Below are 22,781 nucleotides of genomic sequence, written 5' to 3' on the forward strand. Positions count from 1 at the left end.
AAACTACAACTAATATTACATAGTTATGCTTAGGAAAGCATTTTTGGGACCAGGTACAGTGGCTCACATCTGTAATCCAAGCACTTTGGGAGGCCAAAGCAGTAGCTCACTTGAGCTCAGGAGTTTGAGACCAACTTGTACAACATGGTGAAACCCTGTGTCTATAAAAAAAAATGCAAAAATTAGCTGGACGTGGTGGCACGTGCCTATAGTCCCAACTGCTTGGAAGGCTGAGGTGGGAGGATCCCTTGAACCTGGGAGGCAGAGGTCGTAATGAGCTGAGATTGCGACACTGTACTCCAGCCTGGGCGACAAAGCGAGACCCTGTTTCCAAAAAAAAAAAAAAAAAAAAAAAAAAAAAAAAAAAAAAAAAAAAAAAAAAAGCAGGTATTTTTGTTTGGGGACATGTCCTCCACAAATATCTGGAAATTGTTACATTTCTTGTAAGTGGAACTATATTTTCTCCATATCTGAAATCCTTCTGCTCTTTTTTTTTTTTTTTTTTTTTGAGACGGAGTTTCGCTCTTGTTACCCAGGCTGGAGTGCAATGGCGCGATCTCGGCTCACTGCAACCTCCGCTTCCTGAGTTCAGGCAATTCTCCTGCCTCAGCCTCCTGAGTAGCTGGGATTATAGGCACGCGCCACCATGCCCAGCTAATTTTTTGTATTTTTAGTAGAGACGGGGTTTCACTGTGTTGACCAGGATGGTCTCGATGTCTTGACCTCGTGATCCACCCGCCTCGGCCTCCCAAAGTGCTGGGATTACAGGTTTGAGCCACCGCGCCCGGCCTGATCCTTCTGCTCTTGTACATTCTTTTGCGTTCTGTGTGACCTCATATATGTTTAAAAACACATTTTTACATTTCTTTAGCAAGAGCCCTGTAGTTTAAAAGTCTTTTTTATTTCAGCAGTGTATGTTTAGGACCAATTGGGTATGTGAGTAAGTAGAAAATATTTAACCATTTACGGTGACAGAGCAGATGAACAAGAATGTGTTTGGTTTTATTTGTAATGTAAAACAACTATGAAGGGAAATGCCGAACAGTAGTAGTAAATCAGATTTTGGTAACTCTGACATAGAATTCTGTGATAGCTTTAATTAGGTATTATCAGCTGGTCTGTTTGGGACTTGTTTAATGAACTGTTCATGACTTTCTCTGCCAGCCAGCCATTATCCTGGCTGCTCCTTAGCTGACTGCCAGTCAACAATTACTCCAAGCTGATTCTACAGTTTTTGCACAGTTGTCAGTGTTCTAGTCCTGAGTATAGTCTCTTGGCATAATGTGATTCATAAACGACTGCACTGATAACTTTTATTAGAACTCACCACTTGCCAGATAGCCCAGATACCATATATTACTCATTCAGGAAATAGCTCTTAAGAGCCTGCCAAATGCTCGATACTTAAAGGCAACAGGGCTTATAAGGGTGAACTGAACTGAACTTCTTGGAGCATACTACCTAGTGGTACAGGCAGACAACAATCATTGACTAGGCAGATACCTAATATGATTTCAAATGGTGATAAATTATTATGAAAACCGTAAAGCTGAGTAAAGAGAAGAAAGATGGGGAAGGGCAGGATACACTTGAACCAGGATGGTCAGGGGAGGTCCTGTTTGGTTAATGGGCCAGGCTGTCATGAAAGATCTTATAGGTCACAATTAAAGAATTTGAGTGCTAATTTGAGTGTAATAAAGAACAGATAGGGGGTATTTAGTAAAGGAATAATATGTCCAAATTCGTGCTTTTTGTTTTGTTTTGAGCTGACGTCTCACTCTGTCACCCAGGCTGGAGTACAGTGGCGCAATCTTGGCTCACTGCAACCTCCGCCTCCCGGATCCAAGTGATTTTCCTGCTCAGGCTTCTGAGTAGCTGGGGTTACAGGCGTGTGCCACCATACCTGGCTGATGTATTTGTAGTAGAGACAGGGTTTCACCACATTGGTCAGGCCGATCTCGAACTCCTGACCTCAGATGATCCACCCACCTTGGCCTCCCAAAGTGCTGGGATTTACTAGGCATTTGCCACCACACCGACCTGGATTTGTGTTTTAAGAACACACTGACTGTGCTCTGTAGAGGACAGATTGCTTTCAGATGTTAATAGAAGCCTCCGTGAGTGGCTTACACCTGAAATCCTAGCACTTTGGGAAGCGGGTGGGTCGCCTGAGGTTGGGAGTTCCAGAACAGCCTGGCAGAAACCCACCTCTACTAAAAATGCAAAAATTAGCCAGGTGTGGTGGCGGGCACCTGTAGTCCTAGTTACTTGGGAGGCTGAGGCAGAAGAATCACTTGAACCCCTGGTTGGTGGTGGAGGTTGCAGTGAGCTGAGATGGTGCCACTTTACTCCAGCCTGGGCAAAAGAACAAAACTGTCTCAAAAAAAAAAAAAAGAAAGTTAATAGGAGCAAGGCCCCTCCCTACAAAGATGTACATGTGTGTTTATACAAGATTCTGTATTCAGTTTCTGAAAGTTCTTGAATTCACTGAAGTTCTCAGAAGTTGAAAGATTCAAGTTAACTCCACATACCCTAGTTCCTGGATGATAATCTAGTTCCCAAGTTTACTAGTAAGTATAATACACTTAAAAAATGAGTGATTTCAGCTTTTCACTTTAAGAATTTTTTTAATAGCAGAGGTACACAGTTTTTGCTAAGTTTTAGAATGCTTTTTATACGCCATTCTTTCTTATTCATTCTTCACTGCAATTTAGTGAAGTTTGTACCATTATTACCTTTACCCAAGATGCATGGAGTTTAAAGATGGATTTCAAATGCAGTACCTGTTCTTTACCTACTGAACCAAGTGCTCAGTATAGTCTCCAGGATGTAGTATGGAATGAAACTGTTGTTGCCGCTGCTGTTCGCTGTTCATTGATGTAACAAATACTCTTTCTTTTCTTTTCTTTCCTTTTCCATCCCTCCCTCCCTCTCTTCCTCTCTGTCCTTCTCCCTTTCTCTCTTTTTTTCATTTATTTATTTATTTATTTATTTTTGAGACAAGATCTCCCTGTGTTATCCAGGCTGGAGTACAGTGGCATGATCTCAGCTCACTGTAGCTTCTACCTCCCAGGCTCAAGTGATCCTCCTGCCTGAGCCCCCCCAAGTAGTTGAGATTACAGGTGCAAACCACCATGCCTGGCTACTTTTTGTATTTTTTTGTAGAGACGGGGTTTTACCATGTTGCCCAGGCTGGTCTTAAACTTCTGTACTCAAGTAGTCTTCTCCATCTCAGCCTTCCAAAGTGCTGGGATTATAGGCATGAACCACTGCACCTAGTCAGTGTAGCAATTTTTTTTTTTAAGCAACTACTCTTACTGTATTTTAATTTAATTTAATTTTTTTATTTTAAAGATATACGGTCTTGCTATATTGCGCAGGCTGGTCTTGAACTCTTGGGCTCAAGAGATTCTCCTACCTCGGCCTCCCATAGTGCTGGGATTACAGGTGTGACCCACTACACCTGGCCCCCTTAGTTCTTGATGATAGTAATTTTTTTCTTAGGACACTTAGATGGAAGGAACAAAATTCATTTCAAACTAGCTTACCTATGATTGTGAATCTTATGAGTAGATACTGGCATTTGGGATAGGAAGTCGTAGGATTTATGAAGGAGTAGGTCCAGGAACCACAAAGTTCAGAAACCCACATAGTCCCTACCTAATCATTGCAGACCTGATCTTTTTGTAACAGCTTTATTGTGATGTAATCCACCAATTTAAAGTATACAATTCTGGGGTTTCAGCATATTCACATAACTATGCAACCATTACCTCAATCAATTTTAGAGTTCCCCCCCAACCACCAAAAAAAAAAAACCCTTAGCTATATATAACACTGTAATCCTCCCCATCCCTGCTAGGCTACCACTTACCTGCTTTCTGTTTTATATACTTGCCTATTTAACTTTCGTATGAATGGAGTCAAAAATACGTGGACTTTGTGACTTTCTGCATTCACATAGCCTGTTGTTTTCAAGGTTCATCCATGTTTTAGTATGTACCAGTATTTCTTTTTAGTACTATTCCATTGTTTGGATATACTGTACCACATTTTAATCTGTTAATCAGTTGGTAGACACTTGGATTATTTCCACCTTATGGCTATTAGGAATACTGTTGCTATTAATATTCTTATGTTTTAAGGTTTATTAACCTGTGATTCTATCCTAAAGTCCTACAATTCCAATGTACAGGAAAGAGGCTTGATGTTTTTATTGTTCTGGACAGGCTTTTGGAAGGTAAAAGAATAATTTTTATTTAGGTTTTCCTTTTGAAATATTGAAAGTCATCAGATAATCTTTTTTTATTGTTTGAAGTCCACAGAGCTCCCAAGACTCCATGCTGGGAGTAAGATTTGATGCAGTTCTACTTACCCTCAATCTCACAATGCAGCCACTGAGGTACAGGGAGTGTAGGTCTTCCTAGTAGCTCCAAATTTGGTACCAGTGACTTTGATGGTATTTTGACCTTTAATGATCAACATGCTGTCTTTTTTTTTCTCCTTTTTTTTCTTTTGTTTTTCCCACTGAAACAGTCTACCCAAATGACATGCTATCATTTTTTTAAAGTGACATGGTAGGTTTAGGCAACTATATATATAAAAAATTTATTTTTTTTTTTTTTTGAGACTGGGTCTTATTCTGTCACTCAGGCTGGAGTGCAGTGTTGAAATCTTGACTTACTGCAGCCCTCTACCTCCTGGGCTCAAGTTATCCTCCCACAGCAGCCTTCTGAGTTGCCGGGACCACAGGTGCTCACTGCCACACCTGGCTAATTTTTTGTATTTTTAGTAGAGATAGGGTCTTACTGTGTTGCTCAGGCTGGTCTTGAACTCCTGAACTCAAACAATCTGCTTGCCTTAGCCACCCAAAGTGCTGGGATTAACATTGTTTTTAAAATTATTCTTGCCAGCCAGGCTCGGTGGCTCACGCCTATAATCCCAACACTTTGGGAGGTCTAGGTGAACAGATTGCTTGAGCTCAGGAGTTCAAGACCAGCCTGGGCAACATGGTGAAAACCGATTTCTACAAAAAATAAGAAAAGTTACCTGGGCGTGGTGGCTTGTGCCTGTGGTTGGTCTCAGCTTTTTGAGAGGCTGAGGTGAGAGGATTGCTTGAGCCTGGGAGGCAGAAGTTGCAGTGAAATGAGATCATGCCAGTTCACTCCAGCCTGGGTAACAGAGTGAGACTCTGTCTCAAAAAAAGAAAATACATTGTGATAAAATTTACATAACATAAAATTTATCATTTTAACTATTTTTAAGTGTGCCATTCAGTGGCATTAAGTACATTTACGTTGTCCTGCAACCATCACCACTATCCATTCCAGAGCTTTTCCACCATCCCAAACTGAACTCTGTATGATATCAGTGGAATCATTCAGCATTTGGCCTTTTGCGACTGGCTTATTATACTTAGCATAGTGTCCTAAAGGTTTATCCATGTGGTCGCATGTGTCAAAATTTCCTTTTTTTAAAATACTGATAATATTCCATTGTATATATGGATCACATCTTATTTATCCATTCATTTGTTGATGAGCACTTGGGTTGTTTCCACCTTTTGGCTGTTAGAAATAACGCTGCTGTGAACGTGGATGTACAAGTACCTGTTTGAGTTTCTTTTTCAGTTCTTTTGGGTCTTTACCCAGTAGTGAAATTGTTGGATCATATGATAATTCTATTTTAAATTTTTTGAGAAACTGCTGTATCATTTCCATAGCAACTAACCCTATATTAGCAGTGCATGGGCTTCCAACTTCTCCATATCCTTGCCAACCTTCTCTTCTTCCCTTTCTTTTTTTAAATAGTAGCCACACTGCTGGGCACGGTGGCTCAAGCCTGTAATCCCAGCACTTTGGGAGGCAGAGGCGGGTGGATCGCGAGGTCAAGAGATCGAGACCATCCTGGTCAACATGGTGGAACCCCGTCTCTACTAAAAATACAAAAAATTAGCTGGGCATGGTGGCGCGTGCCTGTAATCCCAGCTACTCAGAAGGCTGAGGCAGGAGAATTGCCTGAACCCAGGAGGCAGAGGTTGCAGTGAGCCGAGATCGCGCCATTGCACTCCAGCCTGGGTAATGAGAGCGAAACTCTGTCTCAAAAAATAATAATAATAAATAAATTTAATTTTAAAAGGAAACGTTAAATAAAACAGTACTGCATGTAGAAAATCAGTATAGGTATTGCTGCCAAAATATGACAAGTGTTCCTCAAAACCTATGTAATTTGCCAAATCACACACCAAAATAACAGGGCTCATAGGCAAAATAAGGACAAACCACTTAATACCAATGTAATTTAAGAAACCTAACATAGCTGGGCATGGTGGGTCATGCCTGTAATCCCAGCGTTTTGAGGAGGCTGAGGCAGATGGATCACCTGAGATCAGGAGTTCGCAATCAGTCTGGGCAACACGGTGAAACTCTTGTCTCTACTATAAATATAAAAAATTAGCGAGGCATGGTGGTGGGAGCCGGTAATCTTGGCTACTTGGGAGGCTGGGGCAGGAGAATCGCTTGAACCTGGGAGGCAGAGGTTGCAGTGAGCTGAGATCATGCGACTGTATTCCAGCCTGGGCAACAAAGCGAGACTGTCGTAAAAAAACAAAAAACAAAAACAAAAAAAACCCCCTAATATAAATTCTAATATAAATATTAACATAGTTTAAAAGGTACTTAACTCCTAGTAAATACATATCACAGTAAATGTAGAACTTTACCTTTAATTGGAAGACGAGGCAGGCATAGTGGCTCATGCCTGTAATCCCAGCACTTTGTGAGGTTGAGGCAGGAGTGTTGCTTGAGCTCAGGAGTTCAAGGCCTAGGCAACATAGTGAGTCACCTGTCTCAAAAAATAAGAAAAGGGAAGAAAAGATAAAAGTGTTTTGAGGCTATTGAGTTACAGAGAAAAGGGCTGAGTGATGGCATCATCATAGGTGACGGGCAAAGTAGGTGCAGGCATTTTTGCTGTGAATGTAGTTATGTACTCAAGGGTGAATGGCTATGGTTCACTATCTTGTGTTGATTTTTTTCTTCCTTCCTTCGCTCCCTCTGTCCCCTTTCCTCCTCCTCCTCCTCCTTTTCCCCTCCCCCTCCCCCTCCCCCTCTTCTTTTTCCTCCTCTTTTTTTTTTTTTTTTTTTTTCCACACAGTGTCTTGCTTTGTTACCCAGCCTGGAGTGTCACCCAGGCTCTTACCTCCTGGGCTCAAGCAGTCTTCCCAAAGTGTTAGGATTCCAGGTGTGAGCTACCTTGTACTGCCTTGTGGTTGATTTGCCCAAAAACGGGGGGTAGAACACTGTTAGAAGTTCTTTTAAGGCATATGGTCAAAATGAACTCAGAACTGCCAGGAGAAATCACACATACTGCTAGATTCCACAACTGCTTTTATTATAAAACAAAGCAACATGATTTTTAATAATTTTATTATTTTATTATTATTTTGTTTTTTGAGACAGAGTCTTGCTGTTGCCCATGCTGGGGTACAGTGGCGCATTCTCAACTGCCTGCCACCTTCTTTTCCCAGGTTCAAGCGATTCTGCTGCCTCAGTCTCCCGAGTAGCTGGAATTACAGGCACCCACTACCGTGCCTGGCTAGTTTTTGTATTTTTAGTAGACACAGGGTTTCATCATGTTGGCCAGGCTGGTCTCGAACTAACATCAGGTAATCTGCCTGCCTTGGCCTCCAGAAGTGCTAGAATTCCAGGCGTGAGCCACTGCGCCTGGACAACACACACACTCACACTCACACACACACTCCCTCTCTCTCTCTCTCTCTCTCTCTCTCTCTCTCTCTCTCTCTCTCTCATTTATTCATTCGTTCATTCATGAATGACAGAGTCTGATCTCACTTTGTTGCCCAGGCTGGAATTCAGTAGTGTGATCTTGGCTCACTGTAGTCACTGCCTCGTGGGTTCAAGCAGTTCTTATGTCTCAGCCTCCCAAGTAGCTTGGTGGCATGTGCCACCAAGCCTGGCTATTTATTTTATTTATTTATTTATTTTTGAGACGGAGTTTCACTCTGGTTACCCAGGCTGGAGTGCAATGGCGCGATCTCAGCTCACTGCAACCTCCGCCTCCTGGGTTTAGGCAGTTCTCCTGCCTCAGCCTCCTGAGTAGCTGGGATTACAGGCACGCGCCACCATGCCCAACTAATTTTTTGTATTTTTAGTAGAGACGGGGTTTCACCATGTTGACCAGGATGGTCTTGATCTCTTGACCTCGTGAGCCACCGCGCCCGGCCTTCCGGCTATTTATTTATTTTTTTGAGATGGAGTCTCCCTCTGTCACCCACCCTGGAGTGCAGTAGCGCAGTCTTGGCTCACTGCAACCTTCTCCTCCCAGATTCAAGAGATTCTCCTGCCTCAGCTTCTCAAGTAGCTGGGATTACAGGTGCCCACAACAATGTCCAGCTAAATTTTTGTATTTTTAGTAGAGACGGGGTTTCACCATGTTGGTTAGGCTGGTCTTGAACCCCTGACCTCAAGTGATCCACCCACCTCAGACTTCCAAAGTGCTGGGATTGCAGCCATGAGCCACCACGCCTGGCCTAAAAACAACGTTATTTTGTTTGTTTGTTTTTTTGTTTGTGAGACAGGGTCTCCCTCTGTCACCCAGGCTAGAGTGCAGTGGCATGATCTTGGCTCATTGCAGCCTGCGCCTCCCAGGTTCAAGAGATTCTCCTGCCTCAGCTTCCAAAGTAGCTGGGATTACAGGTACACACCATAATGCCCAGCTAATTTTTTTATTTTTTATTTATTTATTTATTTATTTATTTGTTTATTTATTTATTTTTGAGACGGAGTTTCGCTCTTGTTACCCAGGCTGGAGTGCAATGGCGCAATCTCGGCTTACCGCAACCTCCGCCTCCTGGGTTCAGGCAATTCTCCTGCCTCAGCCTCCTGAGTAGCTGGGATTACAGGCACGCGCCACCATGCCCAGCTAATTTTTAGTATTTTTAGTAGAGATTGGATTTCACCATGTTGACCAGGATGGTCTTGATCTCTCGACCTCGTGATCCACCCGCCTCGGCTTCCCAAAGTGCTGGGATTACAGGGTTGAGCCACCGCGCCCAGCTAATTTTTTTATTTTTAATAGAGACGGTATTTCACCATATTGCCCAGGCTGGCCTTGAACTCCTGAGCTCAAGCAGTTCACCCACCTTGGCTTCCCAAAGTGCTGAGATTACAGGTGTGAGCCATTGCACCTGGCCTAGAAAGTCTTAAAGAAGTATTAAACATATACTAGCATATAACTGAGACTTTTTCCTTATCATACTAGTTTTAATTTATATCTTGTACACATATCCCTTATAATCATTTTGTAAACCGTGAATAGTATATATCCCCTGCTTTGGAAAACACTATGGTGCTTACTATTTTATTAATGTTGTTCAACCACCTTGAGTATCTCAAGATCTAGCACAGGTTTTACCATTCACCTCCTCCACAGGGGAGAGAATATACTTAAAGGGGCTAACTTTGAAAATGTAGGCTATTTCCTTCTCTTCTTTCCTCCTTTCCTCTCTTTGCTCTTCTTCCAGCTGCTTTCCGCCCATCCTCCCTTTCTGGCACCCGCAAGAGAAGAAAAGGTGATTGTGTAGGTAATAGTTGGAGACTGCTAGAAAGGGTCACATAATTATGGATTCTTGTGTCTGGTGCACAGTTGTCATCCAGGGATTTCCCTCCATTGGCCTTCTGGGGATTTCCTTCGCTTTCCTGTGCTGAATGTCCTGTTTCCTATATTCTAAATCTTTCTCTTGCTTTATTCACCTGACAAATCCCTTGAGAAATGAATCATGGAGGTTAAAATTTTTGTAATTGTGAATGTTAGAAAATATCTCTCTAGTTCTATCCCTCACTGATAGTTTTGCTGGTTATTCTAAATTGGGGATAGTTTTCCTTCAGAATATAGGAGGCTTTGCTCCATTTTGTCTTCTGGTGTTATTGAGGAGTTTGAAGTTATTCTAATTCCTGATTTTTTTTTTTCTTTTGAGACACTGTTTCACTCTTGTCACCCAGGCTGGAGTGCAATGGCACAATCTTGGCTCACTGCAACCTCTGCCTCTCCTGCCTCAGCCTCCCGAATAGTCGGGATTACAGGCACATGCTACCATGCCTGGCTAATTTTTTGTATTTTTTAGTAGAGACAGGGTTTCACCATGTTGGCCAGGCTGGTCTTGAACTCCTGACCTCAGGTGATCCGCCTGCCTTGGCCTCCCAAAGTGCTGGGATTACAGGTGTGAGCCGCCGTGCCCAGCCCATATATATATATATATATATATATATACACACACATATATATATTTTTTTAACTGTAAAAGTTTATAGAATCCTCCATTATGGTAAAATTTAATGTGTTAGGCATTTGATAGGCTAATTTAATCTGATAGTTAAAGTTCTTCCATTGTGGATTGTGGATTTTTTCTTTTTTCTTTTACTTTTTCTTTCTTTCTCCTTTTTTTTTTTTGGTAGACAGAGTTTTGTTGTCGCCAGGTGCCAGGCTGGAGTGCAGTGGAGCGATCTCAGCTCACTGCAACCTCCACCTCTCAGGTTCAAGCAATTCTGCTTCAGCATCCTGAGTAGCTGGGACTACAGGCGCATGCCACCATGCCCAGCTAATTTTTGTATTTTTAGTAGAGATGAGGTTTCACTATGTTGGCCAGGATGGTCTCGATCTCTTGACCTCGTGATCCGCCCACCTCAGCCTCCCAAAGTGCTGGGATTACAAGTGTGAGCCACCGTGTCCAGCCTTTTCCTTTCTTCCTACCCCCGCCCCCCAAGACAGGATCTCCTTCTGTTGCCCAAGCTGGAATGTGCTGGCATAATCACAACTCTTGGCAGCCTTGACCTCCTGGGCACAAGTGATCCTCCCACCTCAGCTCAGCCTATAGCTGGGAGTACAGGCGTACACCACTGTGTTGGACTAATTTTTTATAGTTTTTTGTAGAGTTGAGGTCTCACTGTGTTGTCCAGGCTGGTCTGGAACTTCTGGGTTCCAGTGATCCTCCTGCCTCACCCTCCCAAAGTGCTGGGATTACAGGCCATTGTGGGTTTTTTTCTCTGTTTGTTTTGGTCTTTATCGTCCATGTTAGAAGGTCTCCTGAAAAGTCTGATATTCGTTGACAACCTGTTTATTTTTTAAAAGGTTAAGATTAAAAACGGATTGGAATCTTCGAGTGTATGGATGAGATTTGTTGTCTTTGAGCTTCACTGTAAGGTAAGGGAAACTAAATATTTTAGTTTCTGAGTTTGGTTACCCCACTGGAGAAATGGCTGCTGGTTTCTGCACTCAAGGATTTAGTTAATGTAGTTTATAGAACAGTATCCATACTCTCAACTGTGTCTGGAATCCTCCAGTCAAGAGATCCTCTAATTTACCTTCTCCAGGAATATAAGTCTGGGATTACTTTTTTTTTTTCTCCTCTTCACTTCAGATGGGTAATGTGCCAGTGTCATTACAGGCAGCGCTCGACTTACAACCACGGTTGGGAGTGGCCAGCTGTAACACGATTTGGTCGTAAGTTGAGTAGGCTATATGTACAGTTGAAATGGTGCACACGGAGATGGTAGTGCTGCCAGAAGCTGGTCCGCACTGTCGTACACCCAGCTGGGCAACGTTTGTGCTGCCAGACACGGAGCAGTCGTGGCTAGTGATTGTGGTCGTAAAGTCGAATGGTCATAAGTTGCACAGGTCGTAAGTCGATCAATACCTGTATAAGGTTTGAAGGAGGTACTTCTCAGACATGAGTGTGAAAACTCAATCATCATGCTTATAAACTATAAAAGGATCAGCCTGGAACTTCTTCTTAGAAGGGTTTCAGAGAGCTGTTTGGGAACTAGGTTGCTGAATTCTACTTTTTGTCAAAGGAGTATAAAAAGTACAAAATAGTCTCTTTCTTTTAAGTTGCTGATGGAAAGCTGACTAATGTGGAATTCTTAGAGAAAGATTATACCCATTGGTCTTGGTTGCCCTTATCAGTCTGTATCTTTATCAGTCTGTATCTTTACCCTCTCTAAACTTTTAGAAGCCTTTGTCACTTCTTTTTTTTTTTTTTTTTTTTTTGAGGCGGAGTTTCACTCTTGTTACCCAGGCTGGAGTGCAGTGGCGCGATCTCGGCTCACCGCAACCTCCGCCTCCTGGGTTCAGGCAATTCTCCTGCCTCAGCCTCCTGAGTAGCTGGGATTACAGGCACGAGCCACCATGCCCAGCTAATTTTTTGTATTTTTAGTAGAGACGGGGTTTCACCATGTTGACCAGGATGGTCTCGATCTCTCGACCTTGTGATCCACCCGCCTCGGCCTCCCAAAGTGCTGGGATTACAGGCTTGAGCCACCGCGCCCGGCTGCCTTTGTCACTTCTAAGAAGGATGAAGTAGAAGGACAGCCCTCCTTTTCCAGGTTAAACCTACCTCTCCCTGCCCCAAGAGAGCAGAAAAAATAGATAGTGGTTCATTGCTTCAGAAAATAAGTTTATTGTACAATTCACCCAAGTCTACTCTTTTTTTTTTTTTTTTGAGATGGAGTTTTGCGCTTGTTGCCCAGGCTGGAGTGCAGTGGCACAGTCTTGGCTCACTCCAGCCTCAGCCTTTCCAGTAGCTGGGATTACAGGTGCCCGCCACCACACCTGGCTAATTTTTGTATTTTTAGTAAAGACAGGGTTTCACCATGTTGGCCAGGCTGGTCTCCTGACCTCAGGTGATCCACCCGCCTTGACCTCCCAAAGTGCTGGAATTATAGGTGTGAGCCACCATGCCTGGCCCAAATCTGCTCTTAAAATATTAAAAACGTTCTGTAATCTCAGCTACTCAGGAGGTTGAAGCAGTAGGATTGCTTGAGCCCAGGAGTTTGGATCCAGCCTGGGCAACATAGCAAGATGTCTAAAGCCATGTCTAAAAATAAAATAAAAATAAACAACATTATAGTATAGCACTCCCACATAATTCTTACCTTTGACTCAGTAATCCCACGTCTAGGGTAGTAAGCAAAATACCCATATACTAGAGCAGGCGTCCCCAAACTACAGCCCGCGGGCCACATGTGGCCCCCTGAGGCCATTTATCCGGCCCCCCCCGCCGCACTTCAGGAAGGGGCACCTGTTTCATTGGTGGTCAGTGAGAGGAGCACAGTATGTGGCGGCCCTCCAACGGTCTGAGGGGCAGTGAACTGGCCCCCTGTGTAAAAAGTTTGGGGACGCCTGTACTAGAGGATGTCTATTTTAGTTCCCTGTTAGGAGAAATAAGGCACACTGTTGTTTGTAAGATAAAAGATTGTAAAATTGGGGGAAAAAAAATGCCTTAAAAATAGATAAAAAGTAAATCATGTCTAACACAGTGGAGTATGTTTAGATAATTTATTATTATTATTTTGAGACAGAGTCTTGCTTTGTCTCCCAGGCTGGAGTGCAATGTCGCGATTTTGCCTCACTGCAAGCTCTGCCTCCTGGGTTCAAGTGATTCTCCTACCTTGGCCTTCCAAGTAGCTGGGATTACAGGCACCCACCGCCACACGTGGCCACTTTTTGTATTCTTTTAGTAGCAATGGAGTTTCACCATGCTGGCCAGGCTAGTCTCAAACTCTGACCTCAGGTAATCCATCTGCCTCAGCCTCCCAAAGTGCTGGGATTGCAGGCATGAGCCACCATGCCCAGCCTGATTAGATAATTTATTATCAAATATTTAAAATTAAATCCAATTATTTATTTATTTATTATTATTTTTTTTTTTTTATTTTTTGATACAGAATCTCACTCTTTCACCCAGGCTGGAGTGCAATGGTACTATCTTGGCTCACTGCAACCTCTACCTCCTGGTTCAAGCAATTCTCCTGCCTTAGCTTCCCAAGTAGCTAGGACTACAGGCGCGTGCCACTACGCCCAGCTAATTTTTGTATTTTTAGTAGAGATGGGGTTTCACCATGTTGGCCAGGATGGTCTAGATCTCTTGACCTCGTGATCTGCCCGCCTCGGCCTCCCAAAGTGCTAGGATTATAGGCGTGGGCCACCATACCCAGTCTACTCTTTTTTTTTTAATGCGTATCTTTTTCCTGCAATATGGTTTACTTCTAATGTTATACTACACATACAGTACTTGGAAGTATTGGTGATAGATGACACTAGCCTTATTCTTACATTACGGAAAATGACTTACATGCCCGTGTGTGTGTGTGTGTGTGTGTGTGTGTGTGTGTGAGAGAGAGAGAGAGAGAAAGAGAGAGAGAAAGATGCCGGGCGCGGTCGCTCAAGCCTGTAATCCCAGCACTTTGGGAGGCTGAGGCGGGTGGATCATGAGGTCAAGAGATCGAGACCATCCTGGTCAACATGGTGAAACCCCGTCTCTACTAAAGATACAAAAAATTAGCTGGGCATGGTGGCACATGCCTGTAATCCCAGCTACTCAGAAGGCTGAGGCAGGAGAATTGCTTGAACCCAGGAGGCGGAGGTTGCGGTGAGCCGAGATCGCGCCATTGCACTCCAGCCTGGGTAACAAGAGCGAAACTCCGTCTCAAAAAAAAAAAAAAAAAAAAAAAGAGAAAGATAGGGTCTCACTGTGTTGCCCAGATGGCATTCAATGGCTATTGACAGGTGCAGTCATGCTCTATAGCCTCGAACTCATGGCCTCAAGAGATCCTGAGTAATTTCCTGAGTAGTTGTGGGTAAATATTCTTTCAGTCAGACCTTTAGTCAGTGTATTGGGGCAGCATTCTTTCCTGGGAGATCTTGTTTTAAATCAGTCCAGTCTTAAATTGTTCCAATTTCAGTTCTGTGGCTTTCAGTCTGAGGTAATTTTCAGTTTATTGGTATTAGAAACATTCCTGTATTTGTGTAGTGGTGGTTGTGAAATGTGAAGTTAAATCTTTAGTTAATAGATACTGTTAGATTGCTGTACTATTGTGGTTTATATTCTTCACTATGAGAATAGGTTACCTCAAATGCTTGTACTAGATATTTTGTCTTTTTAATTTTACAAATCTGGCCCGAAATGGTAGCTTATGCCTTTAATCCCAGCACTTTGGGAGACCAAGGTGAGTGGATCACCTGAGGTCAGGAGTTTTAAGACCAGCCTGGGCAACATGGTGAAACCCTATCTCTGCTAAAAATACAAAATACATGCCATCCTAGCTGGGCATGGTGGCATGGCACCTGTGATCCCAGCTACTTGGGAGACTGAGACAAGAGAATCACTTGAACCTGGGAGGCGGAGGTTGCAGTGAGCAGAGATTGCGTTCCCTCACTCCAGCCTGGGCAACAGAGTAAGACTCCACCTCAAAAAAATAAAAATAAAAAAATAAATTTTACAAATTTGATGTTAAAAATAGTTTTTATATTTGTGTTTCCCTACTTTATATATAAACATGTTTGTTGGCCTTTGTATTGCTTTTCTGTGAAATTAATTTCCTGTTTTTTTCCATTGGCATTCATCTTTTGCTAATTTTTAGGAGCTCTTTGTTTTTGTTTTATTTATTTATTTTTTTTCCATTGAAGTCTTGCCCTGTTGCCCAGGCTGGAGTGCAGTGATATGATCTCAGCTCACTGCAGCCTCCACCTCCTGGGTTCAAGCTATTTTTCTGCCTTAGCCTCCCAAGTAGCTGGGATTACAGGCAGCCGCCACCATGCCTGGCTGTTTTTTGTAGTTTTAATAGAGATGGGTTTCGCCATGTTGGCCAGGCTGTTGTTGAACTTCTGACCTCAGGTGATCCACCCACCCCGGCCTCCCGGAGGTCTGAGATTACAGGGGTGAGCCACTGTGCCCGGCCAATATGTCTCTCTCTTTAAATGATTTTGTCCAATGTGACAAATTTCTCCATTTGTTAGAACTTTCTGTGGACCTGTGAAAGACCTTTCACATGCAGAAGCTGATTTCTACTTTGGCTTGTTTTATTATATGTCCAGGTTATGTGTGTATGTGTGTCTGTGTATACATCTTTTAACATGGAACATTTAGCCAGAGAGAGAAATTACAGTGCTAAAAGCTAGATCTATTCTTTTTTTTTTTTTTTTCTTTTTTAAGACAAGTATTTGCTCTTGTTGCCCAGGCTGGAGTGCAACAATGGCATGATCCCGACTTACCACAACCTCTGCCTTCCAGGTTCAAGTGATTCTCCTGCCTCTGCCTCCCAAGTAGCTGGGATTACAGGCATGTACCACCACGCCTGGCTAATTTTGTATTTTTAATAGAGTTAGGGTTTCTCCATGTTGGTCAGGCTGGTCTCGAACTCCTGACCTCAGGTAGTATGTCTGCCTCGGCCTTCCAGAGTATTGGGATTACAGGCATGAGTCACCACGCCTGGCGAGCTGGATCTGTTCTTGTATTTGAGAGTATCAACAGGGTTTCTGAATATCTCCATTTAAGACTGAAATATGTTGCTGCTAGCTGATGTTTTTTTACAAGATGTGTTTTCGCCCTTGTTTTCAGATGTCTGCCCTGATTTTCAGATGTCTGCCCTGATTTTTCAGATGTTTGCCTTGATAAAGGAATACTTTAGTAGAATTTTCTGTGATGAATAAGTTAGACTTGTACCCATCTTCCTTGAGACAGCTTGTAGGGCCCTTGAAGCAGCATCGTCTGCTTACTTCAGTATGTTCTGCAAATGTGACCCATCATTTTGTATGAGTATGTGCCAGGAAAATGGTTAGGAAGACTGGGCACAGTGGCTCACTCTTGTAATCCCAGCACTTTGGGAGGCCGAGGTGGGTAGATCACCTGAAGTCAGGAGTTTGAGACCAGCATGGCAAATGTGGAAAACCCTGTCTCTACTAAATATACAAAAATTAGCCAGGCATGCTGGTGCATGCCTATAATCTCAGCTACTTTGGAGGCTTGGGCCGGAGAATCGCTTGAACTTGGGAGGCAGAAGTTGTGGTGAGCCAAGATCACATCACTGCACTCCAGCCTGGGTGACAGAGCAAGACTCTGTCTGGGAAAAAAAAAAAAAAAAGAAAAAAGAAAAAATGATTAGGAAACATTAACTTAGCTTGCCTCTTAAGCTGTAAGTGATCTTGACATGGAGATAGAAAATAAAATTCTGTGAACAACACATAATCTAAAACTTGAATTAAAGTTATATTTTTATTTTGTCACTTTTTATTAGAAGTCATTGTAGTATGTTCTCTACTAAGTACCAGCACTATATTTTAAGTGCCTGCAAGACTTAGAATTCATTGTAAAATTACTGTTCTTGGACTGAGGTTACATTTAAGGCTTGTCAGTGAGTTCTTCACCAATGAATTGTAGTCAGTCGATTCCATTACAGTCTTCCCCCACGTTTGAATATAGAATAAAATCTATTGCACACTGGGTGCAGGGGTGCACATGTGGCAGGACTGCTTGAGCCTAGGAGTTCAAGACCAGCCTGGGCAACATAGTGAGACCTCATCTCAATTGAAATATGTATGTATATGAAAAATAAAATTCATTACAGTTCATCTTCCTGGAAGACAAAATACTGTTGTTTTTTTAAATAATTTTTTTTTTTTTTTTTTTTTTTTTTTGAGACAGAGTTTCGCTGTTGTTACCCAGGCTGGAGTGCAATGGCGCGATCTCGGCTCACCGCAACCTCCGCCTCCTGGGTTCAGGCAATTCTCCTGCCTCGGCCTCCTGAGTAGCTGGGATTACAGGCACGCGCCACCATGCCCAGCTAATTTTTTGTATTTTTAGTAGAGACGGGGTTTCACCATGTTGACCAGGATGGTCTCGATCTCTTGACCTTGTGATCCACCCGCCTCAGCCTCCCAAAGTTCTGGGATTACAGGCGTGAGCCACTGCGCCGGGCAAATTTTTTTTTTTTTTTTTTTTAAATTCAGAGATGGGTTCTTGCTCTTTTGACCAGGCTTGTCTCGAACTCCTGGCCTCAAGTGATCCTCCGATCTTGGCCTCCAAAGTGCTGGGATTACAGGTGTGAACAGCTGTGCCTGGCCAACAAAGGTGTTTTTTTTTTTTTTTGAGGCGGAGTTTCGCTCGTTACCCAGGCTGGAGTGCAATGACGGGATCTCGGCTCACCGCAACCTCCGCCTCCTGGGTTCAGGCAATTCCCCTGCCTCAGCCTCCTGAGTAGCTGGGATTACAGGCATGCGCCACCATGCCCAGCTAATTTTTTTGTGTTTTTAGTAGAGACGGGGTTTCACCATGTTGACCAGGATGGTCTCCATCTCTTGACCTCGTGATCCACCTGCCTCGGCCTCCCAAAGTGCTGGGATTACAGGCTTGAGCCACCGCGCCCGGCCTGCAACAAAGTATTTTTAAAGATGTATCACCACATGAAGATTTAATTCACATTTAATAGTTCTTGACAGGAATTTTCTATTTTAAAACATTATTTTTTTGTAGCATTATTCTGGCTTTTCACTTAATTTAGTAAATATTTGAGTGCCTTTATATTCCAGTTACTGAACAAGATTGTCAGGGTTCTGTCCTTATAGAGCAGAAAGAAGGACTGAAACTTGAAAACTGTCTAACATAAGTAAGTACCATGCAGAAAATAAAACAGCATTAATTGGCAGAAGGGGAGCAGGCTATTTCAGCTAGTGTGGTTAGGGAAAGCCTCTCTAAAGAGACATCTCTTGGGTAGAGACAAGATGTGAAAAATCAGGCTTACCTGTTTTTAGGGTTTCAATCTTCCAAGTGAAGAGAAAATAGTTCAGAAGTCTTGAGGCACAAAGTCTGGTGTGTTCTGAGAGAAGGCCTTTGGAGGCCTTGTCAAGGAGTTTAGATTTTATTCTGAATTTTAAACAGGAGTGACACAATGAGTTGCATTTTAAGCTTGTTCAGGCTGTTACACGGATCATTAGGCGCCATATCATTTCAGGTTAGTGAGATGGCTCAGATGCTTCCCTCTGTCTCTTCCCTCATCTATTTCTCTCTCATCTGGGCTTAAGCTCCTCCATCTTTTCCTTCTTCTTTGGAAAAAAACCCCCCAAACATCTAGAGAAAAGAGGAGCTGTATGTACTCCTAAAAAGCAGCCACACAGTAACTTGGGGATAGAGTTAGGTAGGTGTGAGTCAGGGTTCAGGTTGGGGTTCTGGAGGCAGGAGGCAGTGAGATCTTGTTCTGCCATGCCCTCTTAACAGAAATAAAATATGCCAATAGAAGTTTATAGTATAATCATAAAATATAAAAATTAAAAATAAGTAATGTAGAAAATAAAAATCCTTCACAGTCCTGTTAACACTTTAATTCTTGAGTTTCCTACCCATATATGTATTTCTAGATTTCCTCTCTCTTTGTAGATTAATATTGAAGAGTTTCAAACTATGTATTTTGGTTTTTGTTGTTGTTATTGTCTTATATGTCTTTTCCCATCTCCGCATATATGGATCTACTTCATTTTCCACATGGATATTAACATGATTTATTAAATTCCCTGTTGTTAAGTATTTGGTCTTTACCCCAATTTTTCAAGGATATGAACAGTGCTGCAAGGAATATGCTTACACATGTTTTTATATATTTGTCTTAGACTTCTGTAGGACAAATTTCTGGAGTAGAATACTAGATCATTCTTTAAGAATATTTCAGACTTTTATTAGATATTACCATATTCTTCACCAAAAAGGATGTACCAAAACTGTATGAGAGTAACTCCATGTTGTGGTCTTAAGTTGTCTCTAAACCTCTTTGGTTTTCTCAGCTGCTACCTAAGAATATTAAATATCTAACCGCCCTCTTGATTTGGGCATGTGATGTGATTTAGCACACAGTAGATTTTTCAGTTAGAAACTTTTGGTTGAAAACAAGGTTTGGATTCTGTGGTCCTTAATTGTAGGCCATTTCAGCTCTGACTAAAATTATGTGTGTGTCAGTGTTCTGTATGGGAAGGTAAGGGCTATGGAGTCAGTGCATCCCACTTCAGAATCCCTGTTTGCCCCTTAGAAGCTGTGTGTGTGAGAATTTTCTCAACTATAAAATGGGGATATAATTCTTACCTAGAGTAACAGTGTAAGTATTAAGGTGGATAATGATTGGAATGTATGCTATGTATCGTGCCTCATAATAGTTAGCTTTTAGTAAATGGTAGCTATTGTTAATAGTAAAACAAGTTTCTGAAGGAGGAAGGCTTAAAAGATGGAATTCCTTATCAATCTCAAAGTTTTCTAAAGGAGGAAACCCCACCCCCCTTACTTCTGCATGGTTTCTGACCATGAATTGAACTCAGAATGAACTGAACTGAACTGTGAGCGCAGAATGTTATGGTAGAACATTAATGGACTTTAAATAGATATGGAATCTGGTTATTTTGCCCACTGCTGGGGTGTTCTTGGGCAAGTGGCGTGACTTCTCTGTCCAAAAAAGAAAGGGTTTGCAGTGGCTCAACTTGTAGTCCCAGTACTTTGAGGGAGACCAAGGAGAGTGGATTGCCAGAGCTCAGGAGTTCAAGACCAGCCTGGGCAATATAGTGAGAGCCTTTCTGTACAAAAAAATGTTTTTAAAAATTAGCTAGGCATGGTGATGTGCATCTGTGGTCCCAGCTACTTGGGAAGCTGAAGTAGGAGGATCATTTGAGCCTAGAAAATCAAGGCTGGAGTGAGCTGTGATCATGCACTTCAACCTGGGCAACAGAGCAAGCAAGACCTTGTCTCAGAAAGTAATTAAAAAGAAAGTGTGGATGGAGGAAGGGATTAAAAATCTTTGGGGTTCTTATACAAATTAGATAAATTATGAAGTGTCTAACATACATCCTAGAAGTATTAGTTTTTCTTCCTTGAATTCATCAATTATGGCTTACGCTTTTTTGTAGTTATTTCTTACAGTACTAATGTGTTACTCACACTCAAGGTTAGGTGCTGAGGAAGAAAGGAAATGTAATTGAAAAACTATTAGACTAGAAGTCTTGAGACCTGGGCTCATGTTCCAGGTGGGCTTTTTTGTTGTTGAGTCTCGCTCTTGTTGCCCAGCCTGGAGTGCAGTGATGTGATATGAGCTCACTGCAACCTCTGCTTCCTGGGTTCAAGTGATTCTCCTACCTCAGCCTCCCCAGTAGTTGGGATGACAGGCATCTACCACCGTGCCTGGCTATTTTTGTATTTTTGGTAGAGACAAGGTTTTACCATGTTAGCCTGGCTGGTCTCCAACTCCTGGCCTCAAGTGATGCACTGGCCTCGGCCTCCCAAAGTGCTGGAATTACGGGCATGAGCATGTTGCTGGTCCCATTTCCCTCATCTGTGAAATATTTTATGGAAATACACTATTAAAGAAATGCTGATTATTAAAAGCAGAAGGACTTATTAAAAACCACATAGTGCTGTTTTCATGATTACTCTTTATATATTGTATTCTTGGATTAAATACTTTTGTTTCTAGAGTTACAATTATTTGTGTTTCTTACCAGGTTTAAGAATTGTTTAAGCTGCATCAATGGAGCACATACAGGGAGCTTGGAAGACGATCAGCAATGGTTTTGGACTCAAAGATGCTGTGTTTGATGGCTCCAGCTGCATCTCTCCTACACTAGTTCAGCAGTTTGGCTATCAGCGCCGGGCATCAGATGATGGCAAACTCACAGATCCTTCGAAGACAAGCAACACTATCCGTGTTTTCTTGCCGAACAAGCAAAGAACAGTGGTATGTGAACATTTTACTTAGGAAATTTAGCTGTTTATCTGCCTATGGAACACATTAAGGATCATGTTGTTCAACTTATAGACAGGCAAAATATTTCATTGTTATTTAGGGTCTTTATTAATTGTTTTTTTCTACCTGCAGATTTTTATTTCTTTATATTGCTGTTCCTTCCACACCCTCTATTTTTTCCCCACTTCTTAGCCTTCCTTCTGTTAGCCTTGCCTGGAATGTCTTCCTTTGTACCACTTCATCCAAACAAGTAGTACGTCTTATGGGTATAAAGTCCTTTCTTTGAAAAGTCCCTAGGCCTTTCCAACTATTTTTTTGAAGACATTTTATTTCTTCTATTAAAATATTCACCTAAAGTTTTTTGAATATTATAATCAAGTATAAAGAAGAAAGTAAAATTGCATCGAAAAAATTATTTTTGTATGTTTCATAGGCCCAGGGCAAGTCTGGAGGGGACATGTAAATCATAGAATCTTCTTTTTCAGGGCATTTCCACCAGCCAATTAGTTTTGCATAGTTTATTTTTGTAGTACCAGTGATAGGTTCATCGCAGCATCGTGGCAGGATATTGCCATTAGGCTTTCTGACACAAAATTTTTTTCTTTTCTTTTCTTTTTTTTTTTTTTGAGAGGGATTCTTACTCTGTCATCCAGGCTGGAGTGCAGTGGCACAATCTTAGCTCATTGCAACCTCTGCCTCCTGGGTTGAAGCAGTTCTCCTTAGCCTCCCAAGTAGCTGGGACTACAGGCACATGCCACCACGCCTGGCTGATTTTTTTTGTATTTTTGGTAGAGATGGGGTTTCACCATGTTGACCAGGCTGGTCTCAGATTCCTGACCTCAGGTAATCTGCCTGCCTCAGCCTCCCAAAGTGTTGGGATCACCGACGTGAGCCACCGCACCCAACCTGATATAAAACTTCAAGTTTTCTAAGAATTTAATACACAAAAAAGTTTTCTGGCCGGGCATGGTGATTCACGCCTGTAATCTCAGCACTTTGGGAGGCCAAGATGGGCAGTTTGCTTGAGCTCAGGAGTTCCAGACCAATCTGGGCAACATGGCAAGCCCCATCTCTACGAAAAAATTAAAAATGCAGGCCGGGCATGGTGGCTCATGCTTGTAATTCCAGCACTTTGGGAGGCCAAGGCCAATGCGTTACTCTAGGTCAGAAGTTCAAGATGGGCCTGGCCAACATGGTGAAACCCCATCTTTACTAAAA

The 22,781-nt window shown here is 42.4% G+C and overlaps 1 protein-coding gene and 1 pseudogene across 9 annotated transcripts in view; one reads left to right on the forward strand and one right to left on the reverse strand.

Annotated features, from left to right (window-relative positions):
• Positions 1 to 22,781, forward strand: part of RAF1 (Raf-1 proto-oncogene, serine/threonine kinase) — a 91,229-nt gene that overhangs the window by 34,351 nt on the left and 34,097 nt on the right. For 5 of the 9 annotated variants that reach the window (XM_074404763.1, XM_010337753.3, XM_003927043.4 and 2 more), the window contains exon 2: positions 21,322 to 21,554. In XM_074404763.1, coding sequence (XP_074260864.1) covers positions 21,348 to 21,554 — 207 coding nt within the window. In that variant the 5' untranslated portion in view covers positions 21,322 to 21,347. Of the gene's footprint in view, positions 1 to 11,145; positions 11,218 to 21,321; positions 21,555 to 22,781 lie in introns of those variants that run through there. The other 4 variants (XM_039478948.2, XM_039478949.2, XM_039478950.2 and 1 more) reach the window with 2 other exon arrangements.
• On the reverse strand, positions 11,667 to 11,789 carry LOC120367677 (small nucleolar RNA U13; annotated as a pseudogene).

Source organism: Saimiri boliviensis, chromosome 8, assembly GCF_048565385.1.
Source record: "Saimiri boliviensis isolate mSaiBol1 chromosome 8, mSaiBol1.pri, whole genome shotgun sequence".
In the NCBI taxonomy this organism is placed as follows: Eukaryota; Metazoa; Chordata; class Mammalia; order Primates; family Cebidae; genus Saimiri; species Saimiri boliviensis.